At 41.7% G+C, this 16750-nt stretch overlaps 2 protein-coding genes across 3 annotated transcripts; one reads left to right on the top strand and one right to left on the bottom strand.

Annotated features, from left to right (window-relative positions):
• Positions 1 to 440: 440 nt before the first annotated feature.
• LOC147309675 (uncharacterized) lies at positions 441 to 8609 on the top strand. 2 transcript variants are annotated; one of them, XR_015125807.1, is made up of 15 exons: positions 441 to 785; positions 2781 to 2939; positions 3158 to 3199; positions 3693 to 3811; positions 4009 to 4183; positions 4273 to 4398; positions 4720 to 4763; positions 4877 to 4946; positions 5088 to 5302; positions 5890 to 6070; positions 6240 to 6323; positions 7037 to 7182; positions 7304 to 7545; positions 7741 to 7828; positions 7923 to 8061. XR_015125807.1 is itself a non-coding variant. In XM_086269753.1 (15 exons), the coding sequence occupies exons 1-15, from the start codon at positions 657 to 659 to the stop codon at positions 8070 to 8072; spliced, it is 1992 nt and encodes a 663-aa protein (XP_086125879.1). In that variant the 5' UTR covers positions 442 to 656; the 3' UTR covers positions 8073 to 8609. The 2 variants fall into 2 exon arrangements, 1 of the variants encoding a protein (XP_086125879.1); XM_086269753.1 differs by lacking the exon at positions 7741 to 7828 and adding an exon at positions 7631 to 7740 and having other exon boundaries at positions 442 to 785; positions 7923 to 8609.
• Positions 8610 to 8709: 100 nt separating this feature from the next.
• On the bottom strand, positions 8710 to 15020 carry LOC147309674 (uncharacterized). The gene is made up of 4 exons (XM_086269754.1): positions 14918 to 15020; positions 10453 to 11349; positions 9809 to 9903; positions 8710 to 9692 (listed from the first exon to the last, which is right to left on the bottom strand). The coding sequence occupies exons 1-2, from the start codon at positions 14953 to 14955 to the stop codon at positions 10506 to 10508; spliced, it is 882 nt and encodes a 293-aa protein (XP_086125880.1). The 5' UTR covers positions 14956 to 15020; the 3' UTR covers positions 8710 to 9692; positions 9809 to 9903; positions 10453 to 10505.
• Between the last annotated feature and the right edge of the window lie 1730 nt (positions 15021 to 16750).

Here is a 16750-nt window from a genome sequence, read left to right as displayed (position 1 = left end):
AATGTGTTACAGACTTTCTTCTTGCAGTCCGTATTTTAATAAGGTAAATGAATGTTTTTGTTAATAATGGTATGATAGCTTTAAGAGCAGTATTTTAATAATCAGCCTTATGATGAAAGAAATTCTTAGGATAGCATGATTAGTGACCTTTTCTCATGACAGTGACTATAACTTGAGGACAAGTCTCCTTCAAGCTCTACAGAGACAAAGTTGCATTGATTGGGCCACATGTTGTACTTCTAAAGCTACTTTTGAATCAGGCAGAGCTTTTTTTCATTTCATTTTTTATTTTGTTTCACACGTGGTACAGCAGTAATTCATTTCCTATACACAAACCGTCCTTTCAAAGGTCACGCTGTTTTTGAACAGAACTCCCACAAATATCAGCTTCTAGATTATCCACACAACCAATCACAGCCTGAGAACACAACTGTGAGCCAACTACAGCTTTAGACTGATAGGTTGCAGCTTGAGGTAATGAAACTTCACCTGTTTAGATGTTTGGTGGTTCCCTCTCAGCTAAGCAAGAGAACACTTAATTAGCATGAAATCAGCTTTGAGTCACAAGAAGCCTGCAAAAAAGAGGTAATAAGAATAAGGACAAAATAAAGAACAAGCAAAGGTTAGATACCGTAAACGGTGTCATTTTAGGAAGGATGGCGTGTGGGAAGAAACCAGTGTCACTGGTCATTAAAGAAAACATTGAAATGAAAGTGTTTTCTTCCAAGGAGCCCTGTAAGGTCTTGATAACACAGGAGGAAGAGGAGGAATACAGCGTTCACCAGGTGTGTCTTTTTAAATACTTCACTGCAAGACATTATGTGTGATTTATAAATAGTGCTGACCCCATCAGGAAACTTTTTGAAGCTCATGATGAGCAGAGTGGTGGTATATCATAATCAGATCCAATATCTTTTGACTAACCTCAGAACTAACATATAAATACACCTTAAAGGGTTGATGTCCTACTTCTAGACAGTACAGAGAGGTATTGCTTTAAATACTCACCAAACCTGTTTGGTTTTACTTTGTATGTAGAACTGTAGATGTATAGATATTGTTCTGTGTTTCCATTCAGACTTTACTTTCACTTGCACCTTGCTGGTACTGGGATGGAAACCCTTTTTCAATTTAGAACTGCTTTCATGGCATTTTTCAACAACATAATTGCTGCAGATTTGTCAGCTACACTCTCTTGTTCTACCACATCCCAGTTGGTGGCATTTTCTCAGTTGTTACCAAGTGCACCAAATGTGTTAGAAGATGTCTCCTACTACATGCATGCATGCATGCATGCATACATACATACATACATACATACATACATACATACATACATACATACATACATTTTTCCAATCTTCTGTTCATGAATCTTTCTGAGACCATGGAAATTGTGGCCTCAGTTTCCTGGTCTTAGCTGATAAGAGTGGCACCTGGTGTGGACTTTTGCTCCTGTAGCCCATATGCTTTCTCACCTCTAGCATCAACAAGACATCTTCAATTTTATTTATACAGTGCAAAATCATAACAACAGTCGCCCCTAGACACTTTTTATATTGTAAGGTAGACCCTATAATGGTACAACAGAGAAAATGAATGGTAAATGAATGGGAAGACAACAATCATCATCAATCACGTAAACGCACATTTTTTCTTCTCACTCTTAACAAACTGAAGACTTTCATTGAACTGCCAAATAAACAAATTGGTACTGTCTTTCTGGCCAGACACATGGCAGCACTTCTGCTATAACTTTGTTTGAATCTATCAAAATAATAATGCAGACATTAGTTATTGACTGCAGGTGAAAATTGTTTTCTTTGCGAATAACTCTCACTGAACTAACACAGACAATCACTCGACACGTTTGCCATCATTAAATAATTTCTTTGCTTTTTAAAGAACTTATTTTAATGTTGCATTCAACAACAAAGAAATCCTCTTGAACAAAAAAAACAAAAACTTAAAGAGCCAAACTGCATTATATTTCTTTACGCCGATATAGGGATGACGTGAGACGCAAGTGGCCCTCTGGCCTAAAGGAAACATGTATAATGTAAATGGAATGAACAAATTTGAGTTTGTTAGAAAGATATGATTCCACTGCAGTGCAGTACCTTTAATACCCACTGCATGTTCTCATTGGTGTAATAAAATCTTATGGTCAACAGTATCAATCTGTTCTAGCCGGACAAGCACAGAGATGAGGCCACTGTCAGAGGCCACCATTTGTAACCATTGCTTAGGCTGTTTCTGTACTCTGAGCTCTGAAACCTGACCGAAACTCTTCAGATAAGTCATTTCTCTGTAGATGATTAGCTTTACTACTACTCTCTCAAGAATTTCTGATATAAAATTGATGAAATTCTGTTGGTACAGCTAAATAACAATCTGCTGTCAAACCTGTCAAGCAAAAAGCACCAAGTTAGACTACAAGCCACAACATGATCTAATATCACTGATTGTTGTTATTCCAACAATCAGTGTTGCTTCAGATACATCACTGAAACTGTTCAATCAAGCAAAAGGACAACTGAACCAGAGCCAAAGCCATAATTTCAAAACACTGTGATTAATCAGCTCTCATCATTGCAGTGAGTAGAATTGTTCTGATGTTGTAGTGGATCCACAATGTTGAAACTACAACTCATGTATTCAAAACAACAATGGTGTTTTGCTGCCTGATGGTTAATGATGCGGACTCACATATTCTTTTGTTGCATCATTCGTGTGCTCATACATAACAAGCCAGCTCCTTGTCCTCCTCTTGTACACAGCGATACATGGCGAGTCCTCTGTTCTCCAACTCCGAGGAAGCCCCTGAGCAGCAGGTCCAAACTCAACCCAGACACCAGGCTGAAACAGATTCCCCAGACCAGGAAGAACCTCACTGCTCTGCTGTGGTCTGCAAACAAGAAGTAGAGATAGAGCTGGAGGTTAGTAATAAGGCAGAAGTTATAAACCACTTGGTAAGAAAGTAAGAAATTTGTAGTAGAAAAAAAGACATCCCATGCTAAATAGCTGGTCAGGACCTCCAGGAATGGGTTTTTACTTTACTTTATTGCTTCTCTACAATGTTCATCTTATTTGTATTCCTTTTTTTAAGTTCACATTTCTTGTTTTTATTCACCCTTCTTGTTTTTCCTTCCTGTAGGTGATTCCTTCTATCAGAAAGTCAAAGAGTCATCCAGCAATGGTAAAGTCAGGGAATCCTTTATTCATTACTGATATGTCATGACTCTTCATAACATATCACCGACTCAGGCATTTGATTTGCAGCCTGGACTCTAGAGCAGGGATGCTGCATACAAACAGTGAGAGCAGTGCAAACAGTATATAACTATATGGTGCAGTGGTCCAGTTCCCCTACTGGAATTAACTTTTTCTTTCTACATTACTACTACTACTTTATATTTTTATTGTAGGCTTGACCTTAATATTGATGAATCTGTTCATCTTTCTTCCACAGTGTCAGAAAAATGTTGACTTCAGTCTCCAGCACATTATTTATCATCAACGATTTAAGCTTTTTAATCAAAGTTCAATCAGTTTTTTCAAACTTTATTTTCTGCCAAAATGGAAACCATATTTCCCATTTCCTGCACAGTTTTGCCCCATTATAACTTTAGGATATTCTCCTGTTCGTGAATCCAACATGTAACACTGAGGGTTTATTCTGTGTATTTCAGCCATATTCTAACAAAGCTGGTCATCTCAAATGGAAGAGACTGATTCCTCAGAAGAAAAGCCTGGTGGTTAAAGACGTGGTCTGTTTACCCAGAGGACACTCTATGTCACAGCTGGACAGGTGAGTGTTTATGTAGGAAAGAATACCATAAAATCTTATTCAAAATGCCATTTTAGGTCAGTGAATGTTTGAGTAGCTCCCACTGTTTCTAAAGTGATGATTGTGGCAATAAAAGGTGTTTACATAGCTCTGTTTGAATCTACTCTACTGTTCATAACATTTTTCAGTGAAGTAAATGTTATTTTCTGTTCTTCCAGACAAATAGTTCCAAAGAATAAAGACCAAGCAGCTCTGGAAGCCATGATGATGACTGCTCGCATCACCATTGACCGCAGCTGGTCAGCCACTCAGGTGAAGGGTCGACTGGCGATGCTCTTTCAGGGGCACTTTGTAAAACAGGCAGGACAAAAGTTTTCATTTACATATCTGCAGGTGGGTGTGAGATGTGTTCTGCCTGAGGTGTCTTAAAGTCTGTTCATTTTAGTACACAGAACATTGCTGAATGTGGTGGTTGTTTCCAGTGTGTGCAGAGCTCCAGAGTGCTGTTTGTCCCTGACACCCCTTCAGAGGGCTGGACTGGAGAGCAGGTCCTCAGGATCTCTGAACATGGTGCTTTATATATCCTGAGCCACCACGACTACTCAGAGGTAACTACTGCTGCTTCATTACTAATACCCTGATGTGATCATTATAAAAGTAGGACTTGGATCTGATACATTTTTATATTTCAAAAGCCATAAAGACAACTTTGTGTGTTAAGATTCAGTTTAAAGATAATTTGGCTTCTGTGAAAAAACAGAAACGACAGCAAGTGTTTAAAATGGCTCATGGACCCCTGGACGCCTTGTTCCTGTGAACCGGGGAACACGGGATCTTTAATTATTTCGTTTATTTCTCCAATCTGCTTTAGCTTTGCTCAGTCTGCCTCCATTTTGTCTGTAGTTTATAAAGTTCTCTTCTCCTTACAGACAGAATCTGAAGGGTCAGCAAGTGAGACACTTGTGGTAAAAAGGCAAGAAAACATTTCCTGTGAATACACATTTAGAAATGATTAGTGACAAACTAAATAGCTGCATTATCTGAATTTGTGTGGTTTTGTTTTTTTTTTTTGGGGGGGGGGAGCAGCACAGACAGCTGCCAAGATGGTAAAAGTGAGCTAATAATCAAGCCTAGCATCTGCAGGGATACAAAGAAGGTGAGTTTGGAGGATAAAAGATAAAAAAAGTCAATCCTAAATTCAGTTTGTTTTATTATTATTATTATTATTATTATTATTATTATTATTATTATCATCATCATCTTTGTCTCCTGTTAAACTTGCATCTTTTGTGCGCAGTCCACTGTTGACCTGGACACCATCCTGAGAGCGTTCAGACAGGAGAACGTAGATCCAGGATTGAAAACTCACATCCAGGTGAGGCGGACAGATCTACTCCACGGCGCTCTGGAGGTGGTGAGGAGGCCCGACTTCTGCTTCAGGGCGACGCCTGTTATCTCCTTCAGTGGAGAAGAGCCCGACAGCCACGAGGCCCCTGTCAGGGAGTTTTTCAGGTCCTCATCATTTCCCTGAAATTATTGCTGGAGCTGATGGCTTCAGGCATAAAATAAGTTGTATGGTTTTCTATACTGAAGCTAATTTATTCAAACTCTGATCCAACATGACTGTATGAATTTCATCAAGATTTAATATTCACTTTTTTTTGTAATTGGAAAACTGGCTCACAAAAAGATTTCCACATGGTAGCATGTAGTCTATAATAGGATCATATTCTATACATTTTGGGGCTGCAGTAAACAATGTGAAAATTGTGTCAAATGCTCATCATGATAGTTCAGGATCCCAGAAGACGGTGTGGTAATAAAACTGATTGTGTTGTTTGATCAACCGTCCAAAACCCCAAATATGTGAACAGATGGTATTTACAGCAATACAAAATGGAAAGGTAGCAGCTGATTTTTCTTTTTTTCTTTGATGAATGACATAATAATGGCATCTAGGTTTCGTTTTCGTTTTGTTTTGTTTTGGTGCTCCACCATTCTGAGAGAAATGTTCAGTTCTTCTGAAAGAGGTTTCTGCCAAAACACCAAAGCATAAAGGTGTCATTTGTTAATTCATGTCTACATTTCTTCTCATGCAGGCTGATGCTGCTGGAGCTGCAGCACAGCTGTGTGTTTGAGGGTCTTCCAGGAAGTCTGTTCATGACCTGCAACTTCACAGCTCTTGAGGAGAGGAAGTACTATGAAGCTGGGGTTCTCATTGGCTGGTCGCTGGCTCAGGGTGGGCCTGGACTTTGTTGCCTTCACCCTGCATTGTATCAGGTAGAGTCCTTAACTGAATGTGTGCTAGTGTAGGCACTACAAGAATTTGTCATACAGTATTGCCTATTCTTTGCGAATGTGATATTAGATTACTTTTTCTGATGCCCTGTAGCTGTGTCAGGTATTACCAGCACAATCTTTGTCTGTATGGCTTATTTTACTGTCACAGGTGATGTGTTGCCACAGTATAACATTAGAAGACTTCAACTGGCGGGACATTATTGATACCGAAGTCCAAATCCAACTGAAAGAGGTAGCACACAAGAAGAAAACTCACAACTCTAATTGTAACATATTTAAAAACTTGATATACTGCTGTACCTGTGTTATTATACATGGTTAGTTTGGATAACGATGATCTTAATATAAACCAGTTATTTTATTGATGGATCGGTCACACTGGAGTAAAAATAGGATGGTAACCTCATAGCTGCACCAACCCACTGGTTGCCCAGAAGTTGGTTGTGCAACAACTTGTGAAGGAATTTCTTTTTCATATTTGTGAGGTTCTGCTTGGACACTAAAAATAACTGGGAACTGTGAGTTTCTGTGTAGTAGAGAAAGCAACGGATGACAAAAGACTTTGTAACTGCCAAATGACCCTATTCAATACAGTCTGATAGCAGACTGCATCTTACTGCCATTCAATCACCCTCCTGATGTGTGATAGTCCCTTTGAACACAGGTCACAGACCTGGTCCCTGTCTTAAGTAACCATTTCGATGAGATTGTGAGATCACTGCATATACCATGGCAATTGTAGTGGTTTCCTAATGTGACTGTAGCATAATTACAGTGCTGAATAACATCATCTTGTTTCTGCCTTCAGCTGTAGAATGATGAACTGTTTGTATGGCAGTTTTTCCCCCCTCACCTTTAAACTCTTCTCTGTATTAAACCCTCAGTCCTGTGTACATAATTGCCTTCTGTGTGCCGCACACAAATGATGTTCCTCTGCTCTCACAGCTACATAGTTGTACTGATGTAAAGCTGCTGTCTCCCAGTCTGTGCGACTGGGTGTCACGCTGTGGGATCCCTGAGATCTGTTCAGCCAACTCTGATGAAATGCCAGCCATTTATAGTCGCCTGGTAAAACACTACATCTATGACAGGTAGTGCACACACAGAAGCATACGTCATACACATGGTGTCGACAGTTTCAACTTGAGCTACATGCAAATGTTGCCCTTTCTAAATACAAAAGTTAAATTTAATCCACTTGTTGTCCTTCAGGGTGACTAAAATGATCTCCCAGTTTACTGAGGGGCTAAATAGCTGTGGTGGGCTGTGGGACATGGTTCAGTCCCACTGGGAAATTTTTGCCCCAGTTATGACGAGTGCACCGCAGCAGCCTCTGAGTCTGGAAGAGTTCAAGCAGCTTTTTACCATCAGCTTTAGCACTTCAGATGCCCAACTGAGGGCAGATGAGGAGGCCACAGCTGGACACTGGGAAACAATCCTCACTTTAGTGCGTGGTAAGGTTGGAGGGTGTGGTGGAAAGAATAAAGATGCTTCTAGTGTTTCAGGTTAGATAAAATATGTCTCTGTTTGCACAATCAGACGGCAAGGCAGAGTTTTCCTTTGAAGACCTCCTCACCTTCATCACAGGAGCTGACCGTTTGCCTCCTCTTGGCTTCCCCAGATTCATTTCTCTGTGTTTTTACTCTCAGGTTGGTGTTTAACATAAAAATCCTTAAAATCCTGCCTTTAATTGTGATTCAAATTCACAAGAATCACCACCAGCATCAACTATCCAAGGTGATAAAATATAGCTCCTTTTCCTTTGTCAAGAGATGAATCTTTGTCACATTTCCCTCACTATTCCTTTTTTTTTTTTTTCCCCCCCTCTCAGGATGCCAGCATGCAAGATTTGCGCCTGCCTCATGCCGCCTCCTCTTCTCTGGAGCTCTACCTGCCAAGGGGAGTGGCTGGGGCTGTGGACCTGCTGGCCCTGTTAAACAGAGCTGTGCACAAGGTGCTGCGAGACGGAGAGGACAACTGAAGAGAAGTGATGATGAGATTATGAAGAGAATTCCCTCTCACTGGAGATTAAACGTTTCTGTGTGATGTTAACAACATGACTAAAAGGACGCAATTTGCTCTGTGTGCACTTTGGTGCTGGTGACACGATGCTGTAGATTAGACCAGTGTTTGTATTTTGTAAAGACCTCAGTCTGATGGTTTTAAACCGTGTAGTGTTTATAATAGAACCTGTGCGCATTTTTTGATAAGTAGAATCATGTATTTTAAAAGAACGGGAAGGAATGGTACTCAACACACAAGGTCTTAGATGTTTTTGGCAGGGCCAAGTCAGAGTTGATGGATCCATGTTGAGTTTATTTGTTGATGCAGATAAGGTGTGTGTTTTCTTTCATTAATTATTAAAATGGCACTTACGAAGAGCACATTTAACATTGAATAGCAATCTATGTTTTCACTTTCTCTTGTATTTTCTAACAGCTGTTGTTCTTGATATTCTGTATATGGGTATAAATCTGCTTTAAATTCACAAGTTGAATAAAGTTTCATTTAAAAAGAATTCTGAAAGAATAAATGATACAAAGAATGGCCATTACAAATGGTTATATCTCTTTATTCAGAATAATCAGAATCAGATACATTTCTGTGTATATGAGACTTTAGTAGCAGGAGTGACAAGTTTGTAAAATTTAGTCACAGTTTAAAGTACAGTACAAATCAGCAGACATACAAAAACAAATTCTGAAAAACAGATTTGATTCTAATACCACAAAGGGGGAAAAAGTGTGTTGTTGGTCAGTAATATCTGAAAACTGATTTATTTTCTTCATTAGGGTGCAGTATTTATGCACCAACAGTAATAATTTTCCTTGTTTTCCATGTGGAAAAGCCGAGTTAACAAGAATCTGTTACGGAAATTTAATTAAAATCTATTGACACGGTGAGCAGTAAGTTAACACCTGTGGAATTCTCACCCACTGAGTGTCACCCACTTTCTCAGAGGCCTAGCTGTGTGTGCAGTACAATTAATGCTTTTCCGGATCTGTACTTTTAAATGACTCAAAAGTGATATTACTAAAACACGTAACCAATAAATAAAATATTTTTTTTGTTTCAAAGCATATAAATTATTTGATTTCCTAGTCACCATTTTGTCAGAGTGAGTAAGTATTGACATTATTAGCCAGCTGCCTGGTTTGAGATGCCTATTGTACTTTTCAAGATGATAAACCAAAAGCGCATTTGTAATTCATGGGAACTACAGCATTGTGTTTCTGCAGTTTGATTTAATTTCAGAAATGATCATGTAAGGGGATTGATATTTAAATATGATCTGCTTTCACCCAGGTTTAGGTTTCATACATTCACAGAGCAATCCAAGCCCATCTGGCTGTCGACCACTGCAGCACAGCTGATGTCTCCTTCTCACACCAACGTACTAATCATTCAGGATATGATGAAGCGACTGAGGCAAACTGCCGCTCCGGATCATGTTGAAACAAATCTACTAACTCACTGTTAAATTCTTGCCTTTATATTTTTATTTTTGACTTGTGTCCACATTCAATTTTTATGCTCCAACTTTTTTAATGTTTGTCACAGAGAGAATGTGGGGTATTCCATTCAGGACCTTGGTGTTAAACTAAATGGAAAGAAAACACAGAGATTAAACATTTGAATTTTTAACACATGATTTGTGTGTGTGAAATTACTGATAAGTCAAGAATGTACGAAGCAAACTTTAAGATATAGCTATACCTGTTCAAGAAGGGCAATGATGGTTGCATTGCTAACCTGCCCGTATGTAGTCATCTTTATCTTTAGATGTGCAAGTGCTTGTGGGCCTGTTGGAACTGAAAAAAAGAATTATAAAAGTATAATTGGTAAGTGTAAAGTAATTATACATCATAAAATGCATTTGATTATTGCTATAAGGCACATTTCCCTCAATACTGAAACAATTACACTATAACATTTTTAGATTTTTAGATGAAACCAGGAGTCACAACAGCATTTGAGGCTTTATGGCTTTTCCTATAGTACTTTGTGGGCTGGTCTCTAGTCAAAATGCTTAGGCCGTTTTTTTGTCCCAGTCCAACCCTGGGTGGGGGAACTCCAGGCCTCAAGTGCTGGTGTCCTGCGGGTTTTAGAACCACCGCAGCTAATTTAAATGGCTAAATTACCTCCTCACCATGTCTTGAAATTCTGCAGTGGCCTGGTAATGAACTAATCATTTGATTCCAGTGTGTTGACCCAGGGTGAGATCTAAAACCTGCAGGACTTCAACCCTTGAGGCCTGGAGTTTCCCACCCTAGTATTAGAGTGTGAATGCTGGAAGGACAACAGAAGGTAGGAAGAGAAACTGTTGCACACATTAAGTACTTTTAATTTAAATCACATACTTTGAATGGTGGTTGACCCTTCTGTAGGGGTTGTGGTGCTTTGTGCTGCAGTTTTAGTTGTAGTTGTAGTAGTTGGCGCTGCAGTTGTGGTTGTTGGTGCTGTAGTTGTAGTGGTTTGTGCTGCAGTTATGGTTGGTGTTGTAGTTGTGTTGGTTGGTGCTGTAGTTGTAGTGGTGGTTGGTAGTGCAGTTGTGGTTGTTGCTGTAGTTGTATTCGTTGGTGCTGCAGTTGTGGTTGCCGGTGCTGCAGTTGTGGTTGGTGTTATAGTTGTAGTGGTGGTTGGTGCTGCAGTTGTAGTGGTGGTTAGTGTTGTGGTTGTTGGTGCAGTAGTTGTGGTTACTGTTGCAGTTATGGTTGCCGGTGCTGCAGCTGTAGTGGTTGTTGTTGGTGGTGCAGTTGTAGTGAATGGCGCTGCAGTTATGGTTGCTGGTGCTGCAGTTGTAGTGGTTGTTGGTGCTGCAGTGGTTGTTGGTGATGCAGGTGTGGTTGGTGCTGCAGTTGCGGTTAGCGTTGCAGTTGTAGTGGTTGTTGGTGCAGTTGTAGTGGTTGGTGCTGCAGTTATGGTTGCTGGTGCTGCAGTTGTAGTGGTTGTTGGTGCTGCAGTGGTTGTTGGTGACGCAGGTGTGGTTGGTGCTGCAGTTGCGGTTAGCGTTGCAGTTGTAGTGGTTGTTGGTGCAGTTGTAGTGGTTGGCGCTGCAGTTATAGTTGCTGGTGCTGCAGTTGTAGTGGTTGTTGGTGCTGCAGTGGTTGTTGGTGACGCAGGTGTGGTTGGTGCTGCAGTTGCGGTTAGCGTTGCAGTTGTAGTGGTTGTTGGTGCAGTTGTAGTGGTTGGCGCTGCAGTTATGGTTGCTGGTGCTGCAGTTGTAGTTGTTGTGGTTGGTGCTGCAGTTGTGGTTGCTTAAAGACAGTGAGTTAAGCGCAGATTAGAATGACTTAACACGATGAAACTTTCATTCATAATTTCAGTAACAGCCACAGACTGCTGGCCCCTCTCCAAATAACTCGACAGAAAATAATCTGTCTACTAATCTTAGTAGCAACTCAAAGTCATTCCATGCAATCATTTGATATTGACAGGAGTTTCAAGTACAGTGGGGCAAAAAAGTATTTAGTCAGCCACCGATTGTGCAAGTTCCCCCACCTAAAATGATGACAGAGGTCAGTAATTTGCACCAGAGGTACACTTCAACTGTGAGAGACAGAATGTGAAAAAAAAATCCATGAATCCACATGGTAGGATTTGTAAAGAATTTATTCGTAAATCAGGGTGGAAAATAAGTATTTGGTCACCTCAAACAAGGAAAATCTCTGGCTCTCACAGACCTGTAACGTCTTCTGTAAGAAGCTTTTCTGTCCCCCACTCGTTACCTGTATGAATGGCACCTGTTTGAACTCATCATCTGTATAAAAGACACCTGTCCACAGCCTCAAACAGTCGGACTCCAAACTCCGCCATGGCCAAGACCAAAGAGCTTTCGAAGGACACCAGGAAAAGTATTGTAGACCTGCACCAGACTGGGAAGAGTGAATCTACAATAGGCAAGCAGCTTGGTGTGAAAAAATCAACTGTGGGAGCAATCATCAGAAAATGGAAGACATACAAGACCACTGATAATCTCCCTCGATCTGGGGCTCCACGCAAGATCTCATCCCGTGGGGTCAAAATGATCATGAGAACGGTGAGCAAAGATCCCAGAACCACACGGGGGGACCTGGTGAATGACCTGCAGAGAGCTGGGACCAAAGTAACAAAGGTCACCATCAGTAACACACTACAACGGCAGGGAATCAAATCCCGCAGTGCCAGACGTGTTCCGCTGCTGAATCCAGTGCATGTCCAGGCCCGTCTGAAGTTTGCCAGAGAGCACATGGATGATACAGCAGAGGATTGGGAGAATGTCATGTGGTCAGATGAAACCAAAGTAGAACTTTTTGGTATAAACTCAACTTGTCGTGTTTGGAGGAAGAAGAATACTGAGTTGCATCCCAAGAACACCATACCTACTGTGAAGCATGGGGGTGGAAACATCATGCTATGGGGCTGTTTTTCTGCCAAGGGGACAGGATGACTGATCCGTGTTAAGGACAGAATGAATGGGGCCATGTATCGTGAGATTTTGAGCCAAAACCTCCTTCCATCAGTGAGAACTTTGAAGATGAAATGAGGCTGGGTCTTCCAACATGACCATCCATCCATCTTCTTCCGCTTTGTCCGGGGCCGGGTCGCGGGGGCAGCAGCCTAAGCAAAGAGGCCCAGACCTCCCTCTCCCCAGCCACCTCCTCCATCTTGTCCGGGGGAATACCAAGGCGTTCCCAGGCCAGCCGAGAGATATAATCTCTCCAGCGTGTCCTGGGTCTGCCCCGGGGCCTCCTCCCGGTGGGACATGCCTGGAACACCTCACCCAGGAGGCGCCCAGGGGGCATCCTTGTCAGATGCCCGAACCACCTCAGCTGGCTCCTTTCGATGTGGAGCAGCAGCTGCTCTACTCTGAGCCCCTCCCGGATGGCCGAACCTCTCACCCTATCTCTAAGGGAGAGGCCAGCCACCCTTCGGAGGAAGCTCATTTCTGCCACTTGTATCCGCAATCTCGTTCTTTCAGTCACTACCCACAGCTCGTGGCCATAGGTGAGGGTAGGGACGTAGATCGACCGGTAAATTGAGAGCTTCGCTTTTACACTCAGCTCCCTCTTCACCACGACGGACCGGTGCAGCGTCCGCATTACTGCAGCTGCAGCCCCAATCCGTCTGTCGATCTCCGGCTCCCTTCTCCCATCACTCGCGAACAAGACCCCGAGATACTTGAACTCCTCCACTTGGGGCAGGAACTCATCCCCGACCCAGAGTGGGCACTCCACCCTTTTCCGGCTGAGAACCATGGCCTCAGATTTGGAGGTGCTGATCCTCATTCCCGCTGCTTCACACTCGGCTGCGAACCGTTCCAGTGCGAGCTGGAGGCCTTCACCCGATGAAGCCAACAGAACCACATCATCTGCAAAAATCAGAGATGAGATTCTGAGGCCACCAAAGCGAAAGCCCTCCGCCACTTGGCTGCGCCTAGAAATCCTGTCCATAAAAATTATGAACAGAACCGGAGACAAAGGGCAGCCCTGGCGAAGCCCATCACCCACCGGGAACGAGTCCGACTTATTGCCGGCAATGCGAACCAAGCTCTTGCAACGGTTGTATAGGGATCGAATGGCCCGTAGCAATGGGCCAGACACCCCATATTCCCGCAACACCTCCCACAGGACACCCCGAGGGACACGGTCGAATGCCTTCTCCAAGTCCACAAAACACATGTAGACTGGTTGGGCAAACTCCCATGCACCCTCTTCCAACATGACAATGATCCAAAACACACCGCCCGGGCAACAAAGGAGTGGCTCCGTAAGAAGCATTTGAAAGTCCTGGAGTGGCCTAGCCAGTCTCCAGACCTCAACCCCATAGAAAATCTGTGGCGGGAGTTGAAAGTCCGTGTTGCTCGGCGACAGCCCCAAAACATCACTGCTCTCGAGAAGATCTGCATGGAGGAATGGGCCAAAATACCAGCTACTGTGTGTGCAAACCTGGTAAAGACCTATAGTAAACGTTTGACCTCTGTTATTGCCAACAAAGGTTATGTTACAAAGTATTGAGTTGTATTTTTGTTATTGACCAAATACTTATTTTCCACCCTGATTTACCAATAAATTCTTTACAAATCCTACCATGTGGATTCATGGATTTTTTTTTCACATTCTGTCTCTCACAGTTGAGAGTGCAAATTACTGACTTCTGTCATCATTTTAGGTGGGGGAACTTGCACAATCGGTGGCTGACTAAATACTTTTTTGACCCACTGTATAAGCTTAGAAGCACTAACTTAAGGTAAGCTTTATTGAACATGTTAAGCTTTATCTTGAATATGTGCTGTGTGGTCAGCAGAGCATGAAAATATTCAACTTCACTTAGTTTCAAAGAAGCCATCTGTAGACAGAAAATTTGATTTATAAAAAACATGAACTGAAAATGGGTTTTATATGCCATATCATTACATATATCATACACCCAATCCAATGTTACAGTTTAATAAACTGTCATTAAACCTACTCATCCAAGGTGCTCTAGTCATATTGTTACAATTTAATAAACACAAATTCCCCAACTTATTTGTGTTTATTAAATTGTAACAATATGACTAGAGCACCTTGGATGCTCTAGTCATATTGTTACATGGGATCACTGAAGTCTTCATTCTCCAGGAGTTTGTGCATTCCGGTGATCCCAGGATGTATGTTCTTGGAGGTAACCAAAATTTTGCTCACAGTACTACAGTTTAAAAAAAGCTGATTATTAATATTTTGTGGAGTCTGTGCTATTATCATTTTGTTTTAGTATTGTACTACATTTGTTGTTGTTGAATCACTCTAAAGCTGTCTAATATAAAAAGTACAAACAATGCTATAACTTGCAATAAACACTTACTTTGTGCCAAAGATGTCTGAAAATATGCCAGCAGACATATCCAGCAAAGTATTCTTTTATCCATGATGAACTCTGCTACTACTCACTACTCCCAGATTGTCTCAGACTCTGACTGTTTGTTTTCTGTGTCTGCACACTTTACTTAGATGACATGATTTGCTCCTCCCTCCAATATTAAAGAGTGTCACATGACCTGAAAAACCACAAACCAAAGGTATGTGCACTGAAACTTACATCTTTATATAATGCAGGTCAAGTTAAATAGTAAAAATGCTCCACAAAGTTCAAAATGAGTAAATGTCACTAAATGTTTAATTGCATGATAGGAGTACTGGTACATATACTGAGAGCTTTTCCTCATTAAAAGTATGTTAAGTGTAGTAACAGGGGAAGCATAGATGAAATTAGTTTTACTTCAAGTTAATATTGGAAGTGCTTGAGAACTGAAGTATTCTTTTTTTAATATTCTACTATAGATTTGCTGTGAAATTCTCTTCAGCTTTGCCAATCTCCAAATCTGAGTGACTGAGTTATGACAATACTGATGCAGTATGTAAGGACTAACACTTTAAAGCTTCAAAGGAACTACAAATCATCATAATAGAACAAATAGCCAGATCCTTGATTGCACCCTGATGGTTAACTGCTCAGTATGAACTTATTTTCCTTCCTGTGGAATTAACTGAAATACATTGGGTTTTCAAAAAGATATTTATATATATTTGCTCAGTACTTGCCATTCATTTGTTTTCAACAGGTGTAGCTTGCACTTTCTTTTTATTGTTTAACAATTGTAGAAAAACAGCACACACAAACAACACAGTGGATATAAAAGCAACTTTCCGAGGTCAAGAGGGAAGTACAGTGCTTTCAGCCATGTGAGTTGTGAGCCATGTGAGCCATGTCATAGTATGACTTACTGGAAATCGTCACAGAAGTTGGCAAACCAGTTTTTCATAAAATGTAGCTCACCTTTTATTCTGGTCATCCTGCTTTTCACCTTGAAGCATGTTGCCTGCCGCACTGAAGGACTCTGCAAGAGACGTCTCTCTCCCCCTAGCAGCACCTGTCCCTCTCCTCCTCTTCAGTTCGCCTCAACATACGCTCGTCATATTCTGTGATATGACTTACTCTGAGGTTTTTGACGAGGTTAGTGGTGTTGCCACAACACCTCACTGTCTTGCCACATGTATCGCAAACCATGTCTTGGGTGTTTGTGGAGGTGAAATACCTCCACACATGACTCCACACACAGTTACACACTGGTGATGGCAGCTACATTGTAGCCACAGCCACCCTGGGGCGCACTGACAGAGGCGAGGCTGCCGGACACTGGTGCCACCGGGCCCTCTGACCACCACCAGTAGGCAACGGGTGAAGTGTCTTGCCCAAGGACACAACGACCGAGACTGTCCAAGCCGGGGCTCGAACCGGCAACCTTCCGATTACAAGGCAAACTCCCATCTCTTGAGCCACGATCGCCCCATAAAACATAAATCTATCGTGGGTTGTGTGAAGAAGGGCATTTGGTGTCACCACATCAACTGTGGTGTGATCCCATGTGAAAAAGAAAGTAGCCGAAAGTAGCCACTTGGTGGCTCAAATAAAAGCACATGTGAGGCTTGCCCAGTCGGGCCCAGGTGGGCTGGCCACAGTGTCCCAAATGACATGTTGAAGAGGACATTTTTAGTGAATGTTGCTACTATAATCCCAGAATTGTTATACAAAAGTGCATTATACATTATATTATACAGTATATATTACACCACAAAGTGCAAAAATATTTAGAAACAAATTTCGTTTGGTATTTAGTTTTGGGGGCAGGGATAGCTC

Source organism: Aulonocara sp. 'chitande type north' Nkhata Bay, linkage group LG17, assembly GCF_057382095.1.
Source record: "Aulonocara sp. 'chitande type north' Nkhata Bay isolate Kocher_YH1m ecotype deep benthic linkage group LG17, A_spYH_male_GT1.1, whole genome shotgun sequence".
Taxonomy (NCBI): domain Eukaryota; kingdom Metazoa; phylum Chordata; class Actinopteri; order Cichliformes; family Cichlidae; genus Aulonocara; species Aulonocara sp. 'chitande type north' Nkhata Bay.
This window is presented reverse-complemented; position numbering and strand designations above follow the sequence as displayed.

Bases quoted from the DNA above. Each gene is read 5' to 3' on its own strand.
- LOC147309675 (XM_086269753.1), top strand. From the start codon at position 657: ATGGCGTGTGGGAAGAAACCAGTGTCACTGGTCATTAAAGAAAACATT. The intron at 786-2,780 runs GTGTGTCTTTTT...TCTTGTACACAG, and splicing joins AGGAATACAGCGTTCACCAG to CGATACATGGCGAGTCCTCT. The intron at 7,546-7,630 runs GTAAGGTTGGAG...TTGCACAATCAG, and splicing joins AATCCTCACTTTAGTGCGTG to ACGGCAAGGCAGAGTTTTCC.
- LOC147309674 (XM_086269754.1), bottom strand. From the start codon at position 14,955: ATGTCTGCTGGCATATTTTCAGACATCTTTGGCACAAA. The intron at 11,350-14,917 runs GTAAGTGTTTAT...ACTGTCTTTAAG, and splicing joins TCAGACATCTTTGGCACAAA to CAACCACAACTGCAGCACCA.